This window comes from Arachis ipaensis, chromosome B5 (genome assembly GCF_059453495.1).
Source record: "Arachis ipaensis isolate K30076 ecotype BB chromosome B5, ASM5945349v1, whole genome shotgun sequence".
Taxonomy (NCBI): Eukaryota; Viridiplantae; Streptophyta; class Magnoliopsida; order Fabales; family Fabaceae; genus Arachis; species Arachis ipaensis.
This window is the reverse complement of record NC_142440.1, coordinates 23477775-23492958: the sequence shown is the minus strand read 5'-3', so window position 1 is coordinate 23492958 and position 15184 is coordinate 23477775. Positions and strand designations below refer to the sequence as shown.

General features: G+C 34.3%; 1 protein-coding gene and 1 non-coding gene across 2 annotated transcripts; both read left to right on the top strand.

Moving 5' to 3' along the window:
- The first annotated feature begins 1720 nt into the window (after positions 1-1720).
- Positions 1721-1827, top strand: LOC148563599 (small nucleolar RNA R71). Its single transcript, XR_015883964.1, has one exon. It is a non-coding gene; the product is annotated as a small nucleolar RNA R71 (small nucleolar RNA).
- Positions 1828-8408: 6581 nt separating this feature from the next.
- Positions 8409-14961, top strand: LOC107641773 (uncharacterized). The gene is made up of 9 exons (XM_088486871.1): positions 8409-8559; positions 11681-11748; positions 11873-12037; positions 12191-12304; positions 12675-12768; positions 12942-13004; positions 13264-13366; positions 14336-14417; positions 14596-14961. Exons 1-7 carry the CDS (start codon positions 8409-8411, stop codon positions 13302-13304), a joined length of 696 nt encoding a protein of 231 aa, XP_088342997.1. The 3' UTR covers positions 13305-13366; positions 14336-14417; positions 14596-14961.
- The last annotated feature ends 223 nt before the right edge of the window (positions 14962-15184 follow it).

Here is a 15184-nt window from a genome sequence, read left to right as displayed (position 1 = left end):
TTGTGCTTCAATGCTTGCTTCCTCTGTCAACATCTCATTATGATCATTGCTTGGTTCTTTGTTTTCTTGGTTTGCTTCTTGTGAGAGTTTGAAGACATTAAAGCTGAGTCGTTCATTATGGATCCTCAATATTAGCTCCCCTCGCTCCACATCTATGAGTGCTCTGGCTGTAGCTAGGAATGGTCTTCCCAATATGATTGGGTGGGTGTGACTCTCTTCCATGTCCAAGATGACAAAGTCTGTGGGAAGAAAGTATTTCCCAACCTTTAACAACACGTTTTCCACCACCCCCATTGCTTGTTTTTGAGTTTTGTCAGCCAGCCTGATGACTACATCTGTGGGTAATATCTCATTGATCTGCAGCCTCTTCACCAGGGATAAGGGCATTAAGTTGATGCTTGCTCCCAAATTGCAGAGTGCTCTATCAAACATTGTTTTTCCTATGGCACATGGGACATGAAAACTCCCTGGATCTTTTCTTTTCATAGGCAACTGTGGTTGAATGAGGGCACTACACTCCTTGTTCATCACTATAGTTTGGCCTCCCTTGAGTGAGCTTTTCCTGGGAAGCAGCTCCTTCATATACTTGATGTATGCAGGCATTTTTTGAATAGTCTTGATGAATGGTATGTTGACATGCAGAGATGCAAACAAATCTAGAAACCTTGAGTATATTCTCTTCTCCACAGCACCATTGAGCAGTTGGGGAAAAGGTGCATAGAGTCTCAGCAGCTCCTATTGTGAGATTTCTGGTTCTTGATGATCTTTTTCCTTCTTCTCTACTGAGGCATCTTCATGTTGTTCTGATAGCTTGCTTGGCTTGTCCTCAGTCTCCTTATCACTTATAGTGACCATCTTGCAATCTTCCCATCTTACTTTCTTTGTTTCACCTCTCAGATTATTCTCTGTGTCACTTGGGAATCCATCTGTGGGTTTGGGAATTTGCTCAGAGAGATATCTCACTTGAGATTCCAACCTCTTGATTGTGTCTCCCTGGTTCTTGAAACTGGCTCGCACTTCCTCCTTGAATACCTTGTTGTCTTGAATCTCCTTGCCTATGCCTTCAAATAGATTCTCAATCCTTGAGAGTCTGTCATCAAATGATTGTAGATCATGATTAGAAGTGGAAGGATGAGGTAAGTTATTTTGGTTTTGATGTGGATGTGGAGAGATATTGTTATTGGGGTGTTGATATGGTCTAGATGTGAAGTGTTGGTGGCTTGCATTGTTGGGATTTGGGCGTCTTTGATCAAGGCTTTGGTCTTGTTGATTTTCCCACCCAAAGTTTGGGTGATTCTTCCATCCAGGGTTGTAGGTCTTGGAGTATGGATCATGGTTTTGCCTAGGTGAATTCCCAATGTAGTTGACTTGCTCCTGACTACCCTCTGCTTCTTCATTCACTCCTTCTTGGGTTGTTGATAAAGTGGTGATTGCTGCTACTTGGTTCCTCTCTATCTTCTTGGTGAGGTCAGCCAGCTACTGGGTAATGAGCTTGTTTTGGGCCAGCAGAGCATCTACATTGTTTAGCTCCATTACTCCTCTTGTGTTTCCTCTTTCGGAAGCATAGAAGTAGTCATTCTCTGCTACAGTTTCAATGACATCTATGGCCTCCTCAATGGTCTTCTTCTTGTTTAAAGATCCTCCGGATGAATGGTCTACGGCCTTCTTTGACTCATAAGAGAGTCCTTCATAGAAAATGTGCAGCTGCACCCATTCATTGAACATATCTGGTGGGCACCTCCTTGTTAGGTCTTTAAACCTCTCCCATGCTTCATATAGAGTCTCACCATCTTGTTGCCTGAAAGTTTAGACCTCAGCTCTCAGCCTATTGATTCGTTGAGGAGGGTAAAATCTTGCTAAGAATTTGTTCACCACATCTTTCCAAGTTGTCAAGCTCTCCTTTGGGAAAGACTCCAGCCACTTGGCTGCCTTATCCTTGAGTGAGAATGGAAATAAGAGCAGTCTATAGGCGTCAGGATGAACACCATTAGACTTCACTGTGTCACATATTCTCAGGAAGGTGGTTAGATGTTGATTGGGGTCTTCTTGGACACTTCCTCCGAACGAACAGTTGTTCTGAACAAGGGTGATGAGCTGTGGTTTTAGTTCAAAATTGTTGGCGTGGATGGTTGGCTTTTGAATGCTACTTCCACAGTTTCCTGGGTTTGGATTGATGTAAGAGCCTAGAACTCTTCTATCCTCCCCAGCATGATTTGCTCGACCTCTTTCGCCATGGTTGTGAGTCTCTTCTGCATGATGGTTTTCCATGTTTTCTTCCATGTTTGGTTCAAAGTATTCCTCAAAGTGTTCCTCCTCTTCTTCAGCACCAACTACACGTTTTTCTCTTGCCTCCCTCCTTAGTCTAAGGAAGGTTCTCTCAGGTTCAGAATCAAAGGAAGTTGAAGCCCCGCTTCTTCTCCCTGTCATACAACCAACAAGTACAAGCAAAGAGAATAGGTGCAGAAAATATATCTGTCAGAATTACTGTTAGTGTGAGTGATGCAATATATCAAACAGTTAGTGGGTTAGTGAAATGAATGGTAAATAACAAAGAAAAAGTAGGGGGAAGGGAAGAAATTAACTAGAACAGAAAGTAAATGACTCAAACAGAAAATTAAATCAAACAAAAATAAAATGCTCAATCTAGTTATCCTCCAATTTAATCATTGTTGATGCACAATCAATCCCCGGAAACGGCGCCATAAACTTGATGCACGAAAAACTTGTCTCATAACAAATTTCCTTCGGCAAGTGTACCGAATTTATCGTCAAGTAAAAACTCACAATAGAGTGAGGTCGAATCCCACAAGGATTGATTGATCAAGCAACTTTAATTAGAGGAATGTTCTAGTTGAGCGAATCAGATATTGAGTTGAGAATTACAGAAATGAAAATGGCGGGAAAGTAAATGGCAGAAAAAGTAAATGCTAGAATTAAAGAACTGAAAGTAAATGACTGAAAGTAAATTGCAGAATTGTAAATGGGAATGGGGGAATTGCTCATAAAAGTAAGTAATAGAAATTAAAGAGAATGGGTAAGATCAGAAATAGGGAGTTCATTGGGCTTAGGAGATGTTGTATTCTCCGGATCAATTTCATTTTCATCTCTTCCTCAATCAATGCACTCATTGATCTCCTTGGCAATCTTAAGTGATTGAATTACAATTTCTTGTAATTCAATCTCTCAAATCTTGATCAATAGCCAATTCCTTGGTCAATTGCTCATGAGAAGAGATGAAGTATGGTCACTGATTATACCACATGCATTTTCCAAATCAAGTGTTGAGAGGATTATAGTCACATATCCATCTAAACCCAATTTGGTCCAGCATGAGAAAGTATTTCTAGCATGATCTCTTCATTCCTCTTTCAAGGTTCAGAAGAGATCCAAGTATGAATAGCTTCTTTTCCAAGATAACTACCCAATTGGATGAAGATCGAAAGCTTTCAAGTAAAATCAAGAGAAAAGATAGAAGAAGAATAATGAAAACTAGTATTGATCCATCAAATTACAACAGAGCTCCCTAACCTAATGAAAGGGGTTTAGTTGTTCATAGCTCTGGAAAATGAAAACAAATATGGAGAATACATGATGATACTAGAAGTGCAGAGAAAGTAAATACAGAGAGTAGTTCTATGCCCAGAAGCTCCCTATAATTTCCAACTCCTCATTTAATTCAAAGCTACTCCTATATATACTACTCTTCTGTTCTTCTAGTTGGCTCTTCAAGTCTTGGGTATGGGCTTTTGGATCTTGAGTTTGAAGCAGTTCTCTTCTTCATTGGGCTTGGCTTTACTTGCAGAGAGAAAGTGTGAAGTGGGCAGAGACTTTAGCTCAGGACGTTAGTGGTGTTAACGTTCAGTGAAAATATGGGTTCGAGAACGTTAGTGACAATCACCTTTTTCACTAACGTTCCTCACCCAAGTAAGAGCCACGTTAACTTCAACGTTAGTGGCACAAACGTTGCCACTAACGTTGCCTCTATGCCCTTCGCACACGTTACTGGGACTTACCTTTCCCAGTAACGTTGAGAAGTCTCCCCCTTCCTTACGTTAGAGTCCACGTTAACTTAGTTAACGTGGCTCTTTTAACGTAGGCTTGCCAACCCTCGAGAACGTTAGTGACACTTACCATTGTAACTAACGTTCCAATGTGCCCCTATTTCTCACGTTAGAGTCCACGTTAACTAGGTTAACGTGGCTTCTAATGTGGCCATGCTAGCCATCTCCAACGTTAGTGACAAAGTTGAGTGTCACTAATGTTCGCTCATCATTCCCTTATCCACGTTAGCTACCACGTTAACTAAGTTAACGTGGGAGTTAACGTGGCTCATAGTGGCTTGTGTGGGCTAATTCCAACGTTAGTGACAATGTTGGGTGTCACTAACGTTGGCGATCACCTCCCTTCCACTACAAGAATTTGACAGATTAGCGACGAATTTTTGCGAGAAATATTTTTATCACTAATCTGTCACTAACTTGCGACGAAATAGTGACGCACTAACGACAAAATTAATGAGCGGTCACAAAATATCCGAACTTGAGAAAAGCGACTGATTAGCGAGAGATTTACGAGTAAGTTTGTTTCTTGCAAATTCAGTTTCATAGCTAAGAAAAGAGCGAGAAAATTTCCTCGCTAATTTGTCACAAAATAATTAGCGAGTGACAATGTTCTAGCAAATTAGTCACTTAGAAGTTCAATCGAATAAAAGAAAAATAGCGAGGGATACTATTGTCACTATTCCGTCGCTAAATAAACTTTGTGCGAAAAGGCTAATTAGTGAGGAACAATGTTACTAGCTAATCCGTTACAAAGACTTGTAATGCATTTTGCGATGGACAAATTACTAGCTAGTTTGTCACCAAAGTTTTTATTTTTAGCGAGCAACTAGTTTCTCGCTAATTTGTCGCATAATATTGTAAAAATTCAAAATTAGGGTAGCGACAAAAAACAGTCGTCGCTAACTCGTCGCAACGGAAAATCATTCAGCTAGGAAAGTGTTCCTTGCTAATTAGTCGCTAAAGGAAAAATACAGATATTGAATGCCTAGGACCTAAGTAGTGAGAAATTTGCGACCGTTTAACAACTGACACACTTCGTTCGCTGATTTCAAGTCGCTGATTAGCGAGCGAAATACATTTGTCGCTAAGTTGTCGCAAGTTTAATTTAGTGAGCGACTTGGCAACGGCAATATTGCTGCAAAGCAAAAGCTATATCCTACCTATTTTGTAGCAAATTACACGCTAATCTCATTGGAAATCCGTCGTAGAGTTATAACAAATTCAAAGTTAACCGAGAGAATGTTAGAAGTAACTGGTCGCAATTGAGTCACTAATCAAAAGCTTATTTAGTGAGGAATTAGCGACCGCTTAACAACTGATAGACTTTCCTCACTGATTTCAAGTTGCTACTAATTTGTGAGGAAACACGTTAGTCCTTATTCCGTCACTACTTTAACTAGTGATTCACGTGCCTGTTCAACCACTTTTCTATTGAGTTTAAGAAATTAATTTTATATTTTTATTTTTAAAATTATAAATTTAATATTAATAATTAAAAATAAATTATAAAAAAGATTAAATACCTTAAATTATTTAACATGTAAAATATATAAAATAAATAAAATTAAATTAAAAAATAAGATTAAAAAAATATTTTGTTGTTATCGTGGGTAACAAAATCAATATGAACACTTACTAATATTATATAAAGATTAGTTATTTATAAATATTATTAAATTTATTTATTTTCTCAATCCTGTTTAATTAGAAACAAATTTAAAAATTTATATCCAAATTATTCTTTATCTTCATCCATAATTCTAATAGCTAAAAAAAATATATTTCTTTAATTTTATCTTGAACATATTTAATTTTTTTAATTTTATTATTTTTTAAAATTATTAATTTTTATTTTTGTTATATCATCTCATCATATTATACACTATCATTTTCTTTTATTTTTCTTTATACATGTATAATTATTATTGTCTCTGATTAATATAACTGTCATCTTAAAAATTGGTCAAAAATATAATTATCGGTTAATTTTCTTTGCTTTGTCCTACAGTTACCTCTTCTTTATTTTACACATCACTTCTATTCTTTTTGTCTTTTTTCTTATTCTGTTGAGTACATGTAGTACTCTTTTCTATCTTTCTTATATTTAGTGAAAAAAATAATGATAGATATGTGTACAGAGAATGATAAAAAAAATAATGAAAATAAAAATTAAAAAATTTGAATGAATAATGAAACTAAAGATGATGTAAGATATTAAATCTAAAATTAAAAGAAAAAAAATTTAACAATTAAAATTATGCAAAAAAAAAGAATTCTTTAAATTTAAATTTTTATATCTGCTTCAAATTAAATAAAATTGAAAAAATAACAAATAAACAAACATTTATAAATTTTTTATCTTGATTATTACCTATAATAATAACGTAATATTTTTAATATTATACTTAAATTAATTCAAATTTTATTTTTTTTACCAAATATAGGAGACTCGAACCCGCAACCTCTTAATTGAGTATGGGAAAACTATGCCATTTGAGCTATTACTCATTGGCTAAAAATTTTATTATTCTATACATTAAAAAAAATTAAATAACTCATAAATTTTTTATTTTTATTTTTATTTATTAATAATTTATTATTTACAATTTTTTTTATCTCAAATGTATGATTTAAAAAACATAAAAATTAATTTTTATGATATACAATGTTCTGAAAACGGAATCAAATTAGCCAGTTTGATGAGGTTAATTGGTAACATGGTATCTATACAATATAAAATTAATCTAATAATATCATACAATAATACTTATGAGACAATAATTTTATTAAATATAGTACTCTTTTAAAATAATCATAAATAATATTTATAATAATTCATTATTTATTTCTGTATATGGGAACGTTTTAAATTAATATGGGAACGTTTCAGTTAACATGAGAGATAGGCAATTTTAATGGGCTGTTTTAATTCAAGTCACGTAATTTAAAACTGTCAATTTAAACGCATAATTTAAAATTGTCTATTTAAACTGTAGTGATCGATCATGTAATTTAAAACTGCCTTCACATTATTTTTCTAGAAATCATCTATTAGTACTAAAAAAAATAAAATTATAAAAAATTTAAAAAATTTAATATAAATTAAACGATATAATTTGAATCTTTCAAATAATAGAATACAAAAATAACCTTACAAAATTTTTAATATTAAATTGATAGTTTCAAATTATATGTTTAAATGGATAGTTCAAATTACGTGACTTAAATTAAAATCGCCCAATAAAACCATCTAGCTTCCATATTAATTAAAATGTTCCGATTAAAATGATTATATATAGTAAAAAAAATTCCTATTCTACCTCTAATTTTATAAAAAAATTTACATTAAACTTCTTCTTTTAGCTAATTCTAATCCTAATTTTACTAACCCCACTTATCCCTCGTTATCTTTCACTCAGCTACACACTTTCACCCAACCCTTTAACTCTCACTCGCGAAGAAAAAAGAAAACAGAAAAAAAAGCTAACCCTAATAATAATAATTTATTGTTAGGACAAATCACCCTTTAATTTATTATTATTATTATTAGAACAAATCACCCTAATAAATCAATGGCATGTAAATCGAGACAGGACAGCTAGATTTATATAAAGTCTTCCATCCTATGTAAATCGAATTAGGTTGGTTAGATTTACTTGAAAACATATGAATGTGTGAATCGATATTATCTGTTTCGATTTATGTGTAGTTAAAGCTCACCTAGTAAAAATATTTAGTCTAATTCGATTTACTACTAAAATTTGTAAATCTAATTACCTAATTCGATTTATATACAAAATGCCTTTGGGAGATTCACATATAGGGGTGGCAAGCGGGGAAGCCCGTCCCGCCCCGCCCCGCCTAGTGAAGTGGTCCTAGAATTCCAACCCGCCCTGCTTAACTACGGGCTGGCGGGCTAAGCCCGCCAAAGCTCCTTTTTTTTTTTTTCACTATTAACTATAAAATAACATATATAATTTCACAACCATATTAATAAATTTATAATTTCTAATGGCATAAAAATTATATTTTTTATATTCACAAACATTAAAGTCTTTGTAATTATAAATATCTAATAAATATAATTATAAACCAAGTTTTCATCCAAAACATAAGTATAAATATTCTCTCCAAAGCAAAATAAACATAATCCAAAATATAATTATAAATATTGTCTCCAAAGTGACATAAACATAATCCAAAATACTCCATTTTTATCTTGATACTCTTGTAAGTTAGGTTCGGGAAAATTAGGTTTTGGCAAAAAAATTACAAAAATACCCCCTCATTAAAAATAACCTTAGCCCGGCGGGGAAGCCCGCCCCGCCAAAGCCTGTGGTTTAAGCGATGCGGGTTAGGCAGACTTTTGCTATTTGGCGGTTTCGATTTTTCCAGCAACTGGCCCGCCTTTTTTGGCGGGTTACGCAGGACGGCCCGGCGGATTTAGGCTCGTTTGCCACCCCTATTCACATACCATTTCTTGGTTTGGATAATTTTGGTAATATTTGCATGCATTTGGTTTATTTAAATATTTTACCCAAAATATATAATAGATAAGATAATTAAATTATTATATATAAGAATTTATTTTTATATGATCGTACAAATTTTATTATTAATTAGAATCATTTTAAAATTCATTCAATAAAGATTAATTTGAGCTAGCTCTTAAATTAATTAGGATTGTCAAAATAAGCTAAATTTGTCGGACTAGCTTGTTTACTTGACTTAAATAGATGGATATTTAACTCTAAAATCAAACTCGTAAAAATGCAAGTCTAAACAACTTAGTCATAGTTATCAGAATTAGACCGGCCGGCGAGTTCGACCAGAAAACCAATAAACCGATGTTTTATCCGATTTGTTTCATTATTAAGACTAGACTTGCAATTGACTCGGTCAATAGCAGTCAAATAGTTAAAAACCTGATGATTTCGTCATGAACTGGACTCAGTTTAGGCAGTTGATGACCCGCACTTCCTCTTTGACCCGCGTGCTCCACACGTAGACCGGTGAGGTGTGGATCGCTGTAGGAGCATCTATTTGAATCCCCTTCAAAAGTGGCGTCTCTAAGGTTCGATCCTTGAACCTAAGAGTGAGTAAAAGATGGATATTTGACTCTAAAATCAAACTCGTAAAAAATGCAAGTCTAAACTACTTTGCCATACTTATCAGAACTGAATCGGATCGAACCGATCGGTTCGACTGAAAAAACAGTAAATTGATGTCTTATCCGGTTCGGTTCATTATTAAGATCGGACTTGCAATTAACTCAATCAATGGCGGTCAAAAGTTGAACTCGTTTGTTGCGAATCGGACTCGGTTTAGGCAGTTGAGCCGCACTTCTTCCTTGATCCGCACGCTCCACACGTAGACCAATGGGGTTGGATCACTGTAAAAGCATCTATTTGAATCTCCTTCAAAAAGTAATTTTTTAAGGTTCAATCCGTGAACCTGACAGTGAGTAAAAACCCCCATCTCACTGTGACAAATGAATCTTCAATAGATGTAATGCTTATAATTATATATACCATGTTATTTTATATGTGCCACTAGTAGATTTTTTATTATATTTGCTCAATATTTTATGTATTATATAAAAGTATGGATTATATCATAATTTACATGTAATTTAATTAAATTAAATTTAAATAATATAAAAATGTTATTATCATTTAATTTTTACCTTTAATATTTAAATTTTGATTTTATTATAATTTTATATATTTATTAAATTATTACCGGATTAAACTGTTCGACCAATAGGGTGTTCAAAACCGATTCAAACGAAATAAACTAATCAACCAAACCGAAAAAATAAAAAACCGAACAAATCAAAAACCAAAAAAACTAAACAAATCACGTTTTGCTGTTTTTTACGGTTTGGTTTGATTTTCGGTTTTGACACAAAAATCTTACCCAAACCGAACCGATCACTTAAAAAACCCCTAAAAGGCCAACACCCAGAGGCATAGTTGTAAAAACCGGATCGGACCGGCCGATTCGACTGGAAAACCGGTGAACCGGACCCTATACCAGTCCGGTCCAGTGTTTGAACCGCACAAGGAATTGAACCGGTCAAATTCGGTGTGAACCGGTACGAACCGGTCAAAACCGGTGAGGTGGTCTGACCGAACCGTTTGGAAGAAAATATTTCCAAAATGCTTGAGGTAGGGTTCGAACCCTTGTCCTCAAGGAAACCAAAATGCTCCACAACCACCAGACCATTATGTTTTCTATTAAAACATATGCAAAGTATAATACATATAGATATCTTCTATCAAATAGTTTACTTTTATTTAATTTATTTTAATTTTAATTATAAATTCACTCCTTCTTAAATTAATTATATTTTTATTTAACAATAATGATAAACTCACTTATTTTTTTATAATTATATAATATCTATTAATATTATTTTTTAATAAATACTTGTAGTATATAATAGTATAAAAGATATAAACTAATTAATAAATTATTAAAATTTAAAAATAATAGTTATTTTAATATAAAAACAAAATAAAAATATTTATGATAGAGTAAAAATAATAAAATATTTATTGTTCATGTTCCATATTGTTTTAAAATAACTTGATATTTTAAAATGTTAGTAAAAATATGTATTTTAAATTTTAATTTTAAACTTTTAACTATTTTTTATTTTTTATTTACATAGGACCGAGTCAACCGGTTCAACCAGTAACCCAGCGGTTGAACTAGTGACCCAGTGACCCAGTGACCTGACCGATTCGATCACCGGGTCGGTTCTGACAACTATGCCCAGAGGCCCAAACACTAAATAACCTAAACCTAGCAAGTAGCAGCGCCACTCTTAGTCTCTCATAGTCTCTCTCTAACGAAGGAACATCAATCCCCAATCCCCAATACACAGCCGTCGAGCCCCTTCCTCCCAGCAGCGTTTTCCTTCACCGTCGCCAACTCGCCGAACAGAGCCTCGCGGACAGCACCTCGGCGCGGTCCTCTCTCCCTCCCTCCCTCCTTTCGCAGTTCACAGTTGCCGTTTCCCTCCCTCGCGTCGCAACTTCTCCCTTTCCCTCCCTCGCTCTCGCAGCCTCTCCCTTCCTGCTGTTCTGGTGCTGCTGTTTTAATTTGTAAAATAGAAGATTCGCCTTGAGCAGGAGAATGAAGGCGTTCCTAGCACTGCAATTCGCGAGATTTCTCTCCTCAAGGAAATGCAGCACATGAATATTGTTAGGTATTCTTTTCTTCATCCTAATCTCACTTTTTCTTGCTATTATTATTTGAATGCGTGTCTCTCTGATGAATGCTGCTTTTTAGTAATTTGTGTTTGTAGTTTCAATTGGTGAAATTCATGTGACGTGGAAAATTGGAGGGTTTTTGGTGTTCATTGTGTGTGGTGTTTTTGGTGAAATTGAGGTTTCTTTCGTTTGGTGTTTTTGGTGGAAAATTGAGGCTTCATTGTGTAGAAAATTACTATGGTGTGTGGTTTGTACTTTGTAAATTGTAAGGAAATCATATATATGTTGGGATGTCTATGTTTAGTAGTTCAATCATGGTTAATCACAGAACCTGAAATGATATTTCCTTCAATGTGAGACTTGTTGACTGTAGTTGATAGTCTCTGTTTTTTATTACAGATAACTGGAGCGTGAAGGCCATCCGTAGAAAGACCACCGACACTGGCAGGATGAGCTACCTCCATCACGTGCCTTGCTGATTCAAGAGCGGCTTCAGAGAAGGTACCTCCACGATCTATTTTTAGATCTTCAGTAGTTGCGTTTTCCATCAATCATCATTTCGTTAATGCGATCTTATTTCTGTTTAACTAGGTACTGAAGCTGCACCAAGGAAGAAGGGAGCAGCTGCATCTGGAGAGACTGTACATGGGAATCGTCATCATCTTGGTCAAGCTCTTCTGGAAGAAACCAGAGCAGCGTTACAAGTATGAACCCATCCAGGATGATCTTGAACTTGGAAGCTCCAATTTCCCTGTGGTTCTCATCTAGATTCCAATGTTCAATGAGAAAGTGGTCTTCTTAATTTGCTTGCATTTGCTTATCTCTAGTCTCTATTTTCCTCTGCCTCCTCTTTTTTATTTCTGTGAAAATTGGTTGGTTTTTTTGTGTTCTTTTTCTATGTATATATAGGTATACAAGGTGTCAATTGGTGCAGCTTGTAATCTTTCGTGGCTTGCTGATCGTCTTGTCATCCAAGTTCTTGACGATTCTACTGAGCCTGCAATCAAAGTAGTCTTATTATTGGTATAGTAAAATACTTTTATTAAAAATTCTGTGATTTTTTAGTAAAATGTAACGAGTCTTAGAAAATATGTGTTGCTAATAAGAAATGAAAAATAATGCAGCAAATGGTGGAGATGTGGAATGCCAGAGATGGGGAAGTAAAGGCATAAACATAACATACCAAATATGAGATAAACATAAACATAACATCAACATAAGAAATTCAACACAAACACCAAATTTTCAAACCTTTCAGTTCCACTTTTCAGAATTCTCAAACATGGGATACATTGTTTTCTTAAACCTTCAACAAATTTGTTCCTTTATGATTGTTGCTTGCTTTTGTTGTTACAGCTTCATTTTTGTAACTGCCAGCTTCATTTCTGTTTAGGTCAATGTGACTCTCTGGTTTGAGTGGGGCAAGATCCAGACGCCTACGGATGAAGTTGTTGTGCCTTATGATAGTCTAGCTCCAACTCCTGAAGGTAAGTTTCCTTTTTGTGTTTTTCTTTTGTCTGATTACTTGATCTGAATCTAATGTAGCTAATCAATGTATTTGCTGCCTGAACTGAAACTGGTGCATTGGCTATTTCTTTTTATACGGTGAAATGACATGCCGGTTCCATGATATATGACATGTCATATAGGTGTGTGACAGGTGAAAGGATGCACTTCAGCTTTGCTGCAATTTGCAAAGACAACAGACATCCCCGTTCTTTTGGCGAGCAAGCATATGTTCATCAAACTTACTTTTTGTTTTGTTCATTAGGGTTTTTATTTTTTTAATTTTGTTTTGAATTTATGTTTCTATGATGCAAATTTTTTATGTTCTGTTTGTGAGTTTGTTGTTATGATTCTGATTTTTTAATTTCTATTTTTATGATTCTATTTCCTTGATCATATGATGTTTCTGCACGGGTAAGAAAATAACAGGTCTATGTCCAGGGATCACAGTTATAATGTGTTATCTTTCATTACAGGAAGAAAGATCACCCAATGCAGTGCAAGAGAAAGGTTTTAATTTTGATGATACTAGGATTCTGAGGAGCATGGAGGAATGAGTCTAATCCTGATATCTGCAGGGTAAACCGTTTTGCTCGACTTTGAAGTAGTGGTAAAAATTTGGAATTTCCTATTTCGTAACTCATGTTTGAATTTTGCTAGGTAGAAATGTTCCGACATAAATCCATCTACTTTCTTGTCTCATGTTATTTGGAAACTATTGTTTGTGTTTTTCCTAGAAGAAGCTATACAAAGTTTGTCAACTGTGTCCATGTGTCATGAGAACATACAACTGAACTTGATCAGCTGGGTAACTTAGAATTCTGTTACTTATTTATTTAGGGGTTGGTCTTTCTTGTTGGTCTCATGATCTATAATTTCTGCTTTTATATAGTTTCAATAGGCACTCTATTTTGTCTTTAACCTTTACACACTGAAATTTCACTTTGCATGCTTTCCACGTTAGAGGAGTTGGCCTTTACGTTTTCTTTTTGTCTTTGAAAAATAAATTTTCTTACAAGAGAATTTGTGATTCTTAGTTCTTCTCATCTTCTGAACAACTTGACTTATTTGGCTCAATGATACTGATGCAATAGTTTTGAATACTCTTACTATGGAGTATGGACACATGCCACAAAAAAAAGCATATTGCTTTCTTGACAAATTTTGTTATAAATTGAGAAAGTGGTCTATCCACTTGGATTTATGATGAAAGCTCATATGCTAATCTATTGTGAGATCTTTATCTGCTGCAATTTTATGGTTGTTAATAATCTTTAGGTTTATACTATGTAGTTGGTAATAAGAATAAGAATGTCAAGCCCCTTATTTTCGCATAGTAACCAAGTGTAATGTCTATATTGCCTAATTTTCAACTAGCGGGCATAATCTAGATCCTTCATCTTAAATACTAATATTTGCTCGAAGAGAAGATGCTTTTGTTCAACGATGTAGTGTTTTATATTGTATCTTCCTTTTTTCTGGTAAAATGATTTACTTACAAGAAAAAAACTGCTTACTTTCTTTGTGCTCGTGTGATGATTTGTTTAGTTACATAGGAGTTCTTCAGATGCCTTGCTATATATCAACAAATGCACAGATGCACAGAAATACGACTCTTCCTATTTTAAGGGTAAGCATTTTATATTTTGTTCTTGAAATTGCAATGTTGTTGCTTTTTTTTTTCTACTCATTGGAAGTGATTTTTGTGACCTTTAAACTGCTATTTTTGGTAGAATATATTGATTGGTTAAGTAGTTTATAATCTTCTTAGGCGTATATTCTTTTCATTTTCTTGCTTATGCTTTCAGGTTTACTAAAATAGATGATTCTCCTCATATTTTATACATAATAATAAAAGGGAGGATGATGCACAAAACATGTCTACCTTGCCCAGCAGTATCTCAGCAAATCAACCAACCAACGGTGATTGCGAACATAGATACTAATGTAGATAACCTACAATTTTGAAGAAGCAAGTATGCAGTTTAATACATTTACCATACTGTATCAACTGCCAAGTCTTAGGTGGTGTTTATATGTATTTTTCATTTTTTTTAAAATTTTCAATGTGTAATAAGAAACTGAGATATAATGAATTTTATAAAAGTAGGATCACATTTGTACAGTTAGATTGAAACATCTCTAAATAAGTGAATACTTGCTTTTACATGATATTGTAACTGAGCCTTTAGTTTTGATGTTGATGAACTAATTATATTTGTATGTGTTATAATCTTCTAGTTCAATGACTAAAATAAAAAAATAATGAGGTTTATTTTAGTATAGCGACAAAATAAGTAATCTAAACTCGTTGATGATAGTGACAAATCAAAGACTCTATTGCGACTAAAACATTTGTGAGATATCTATCAATACTAGTTTAAAAGGAATTTGCGA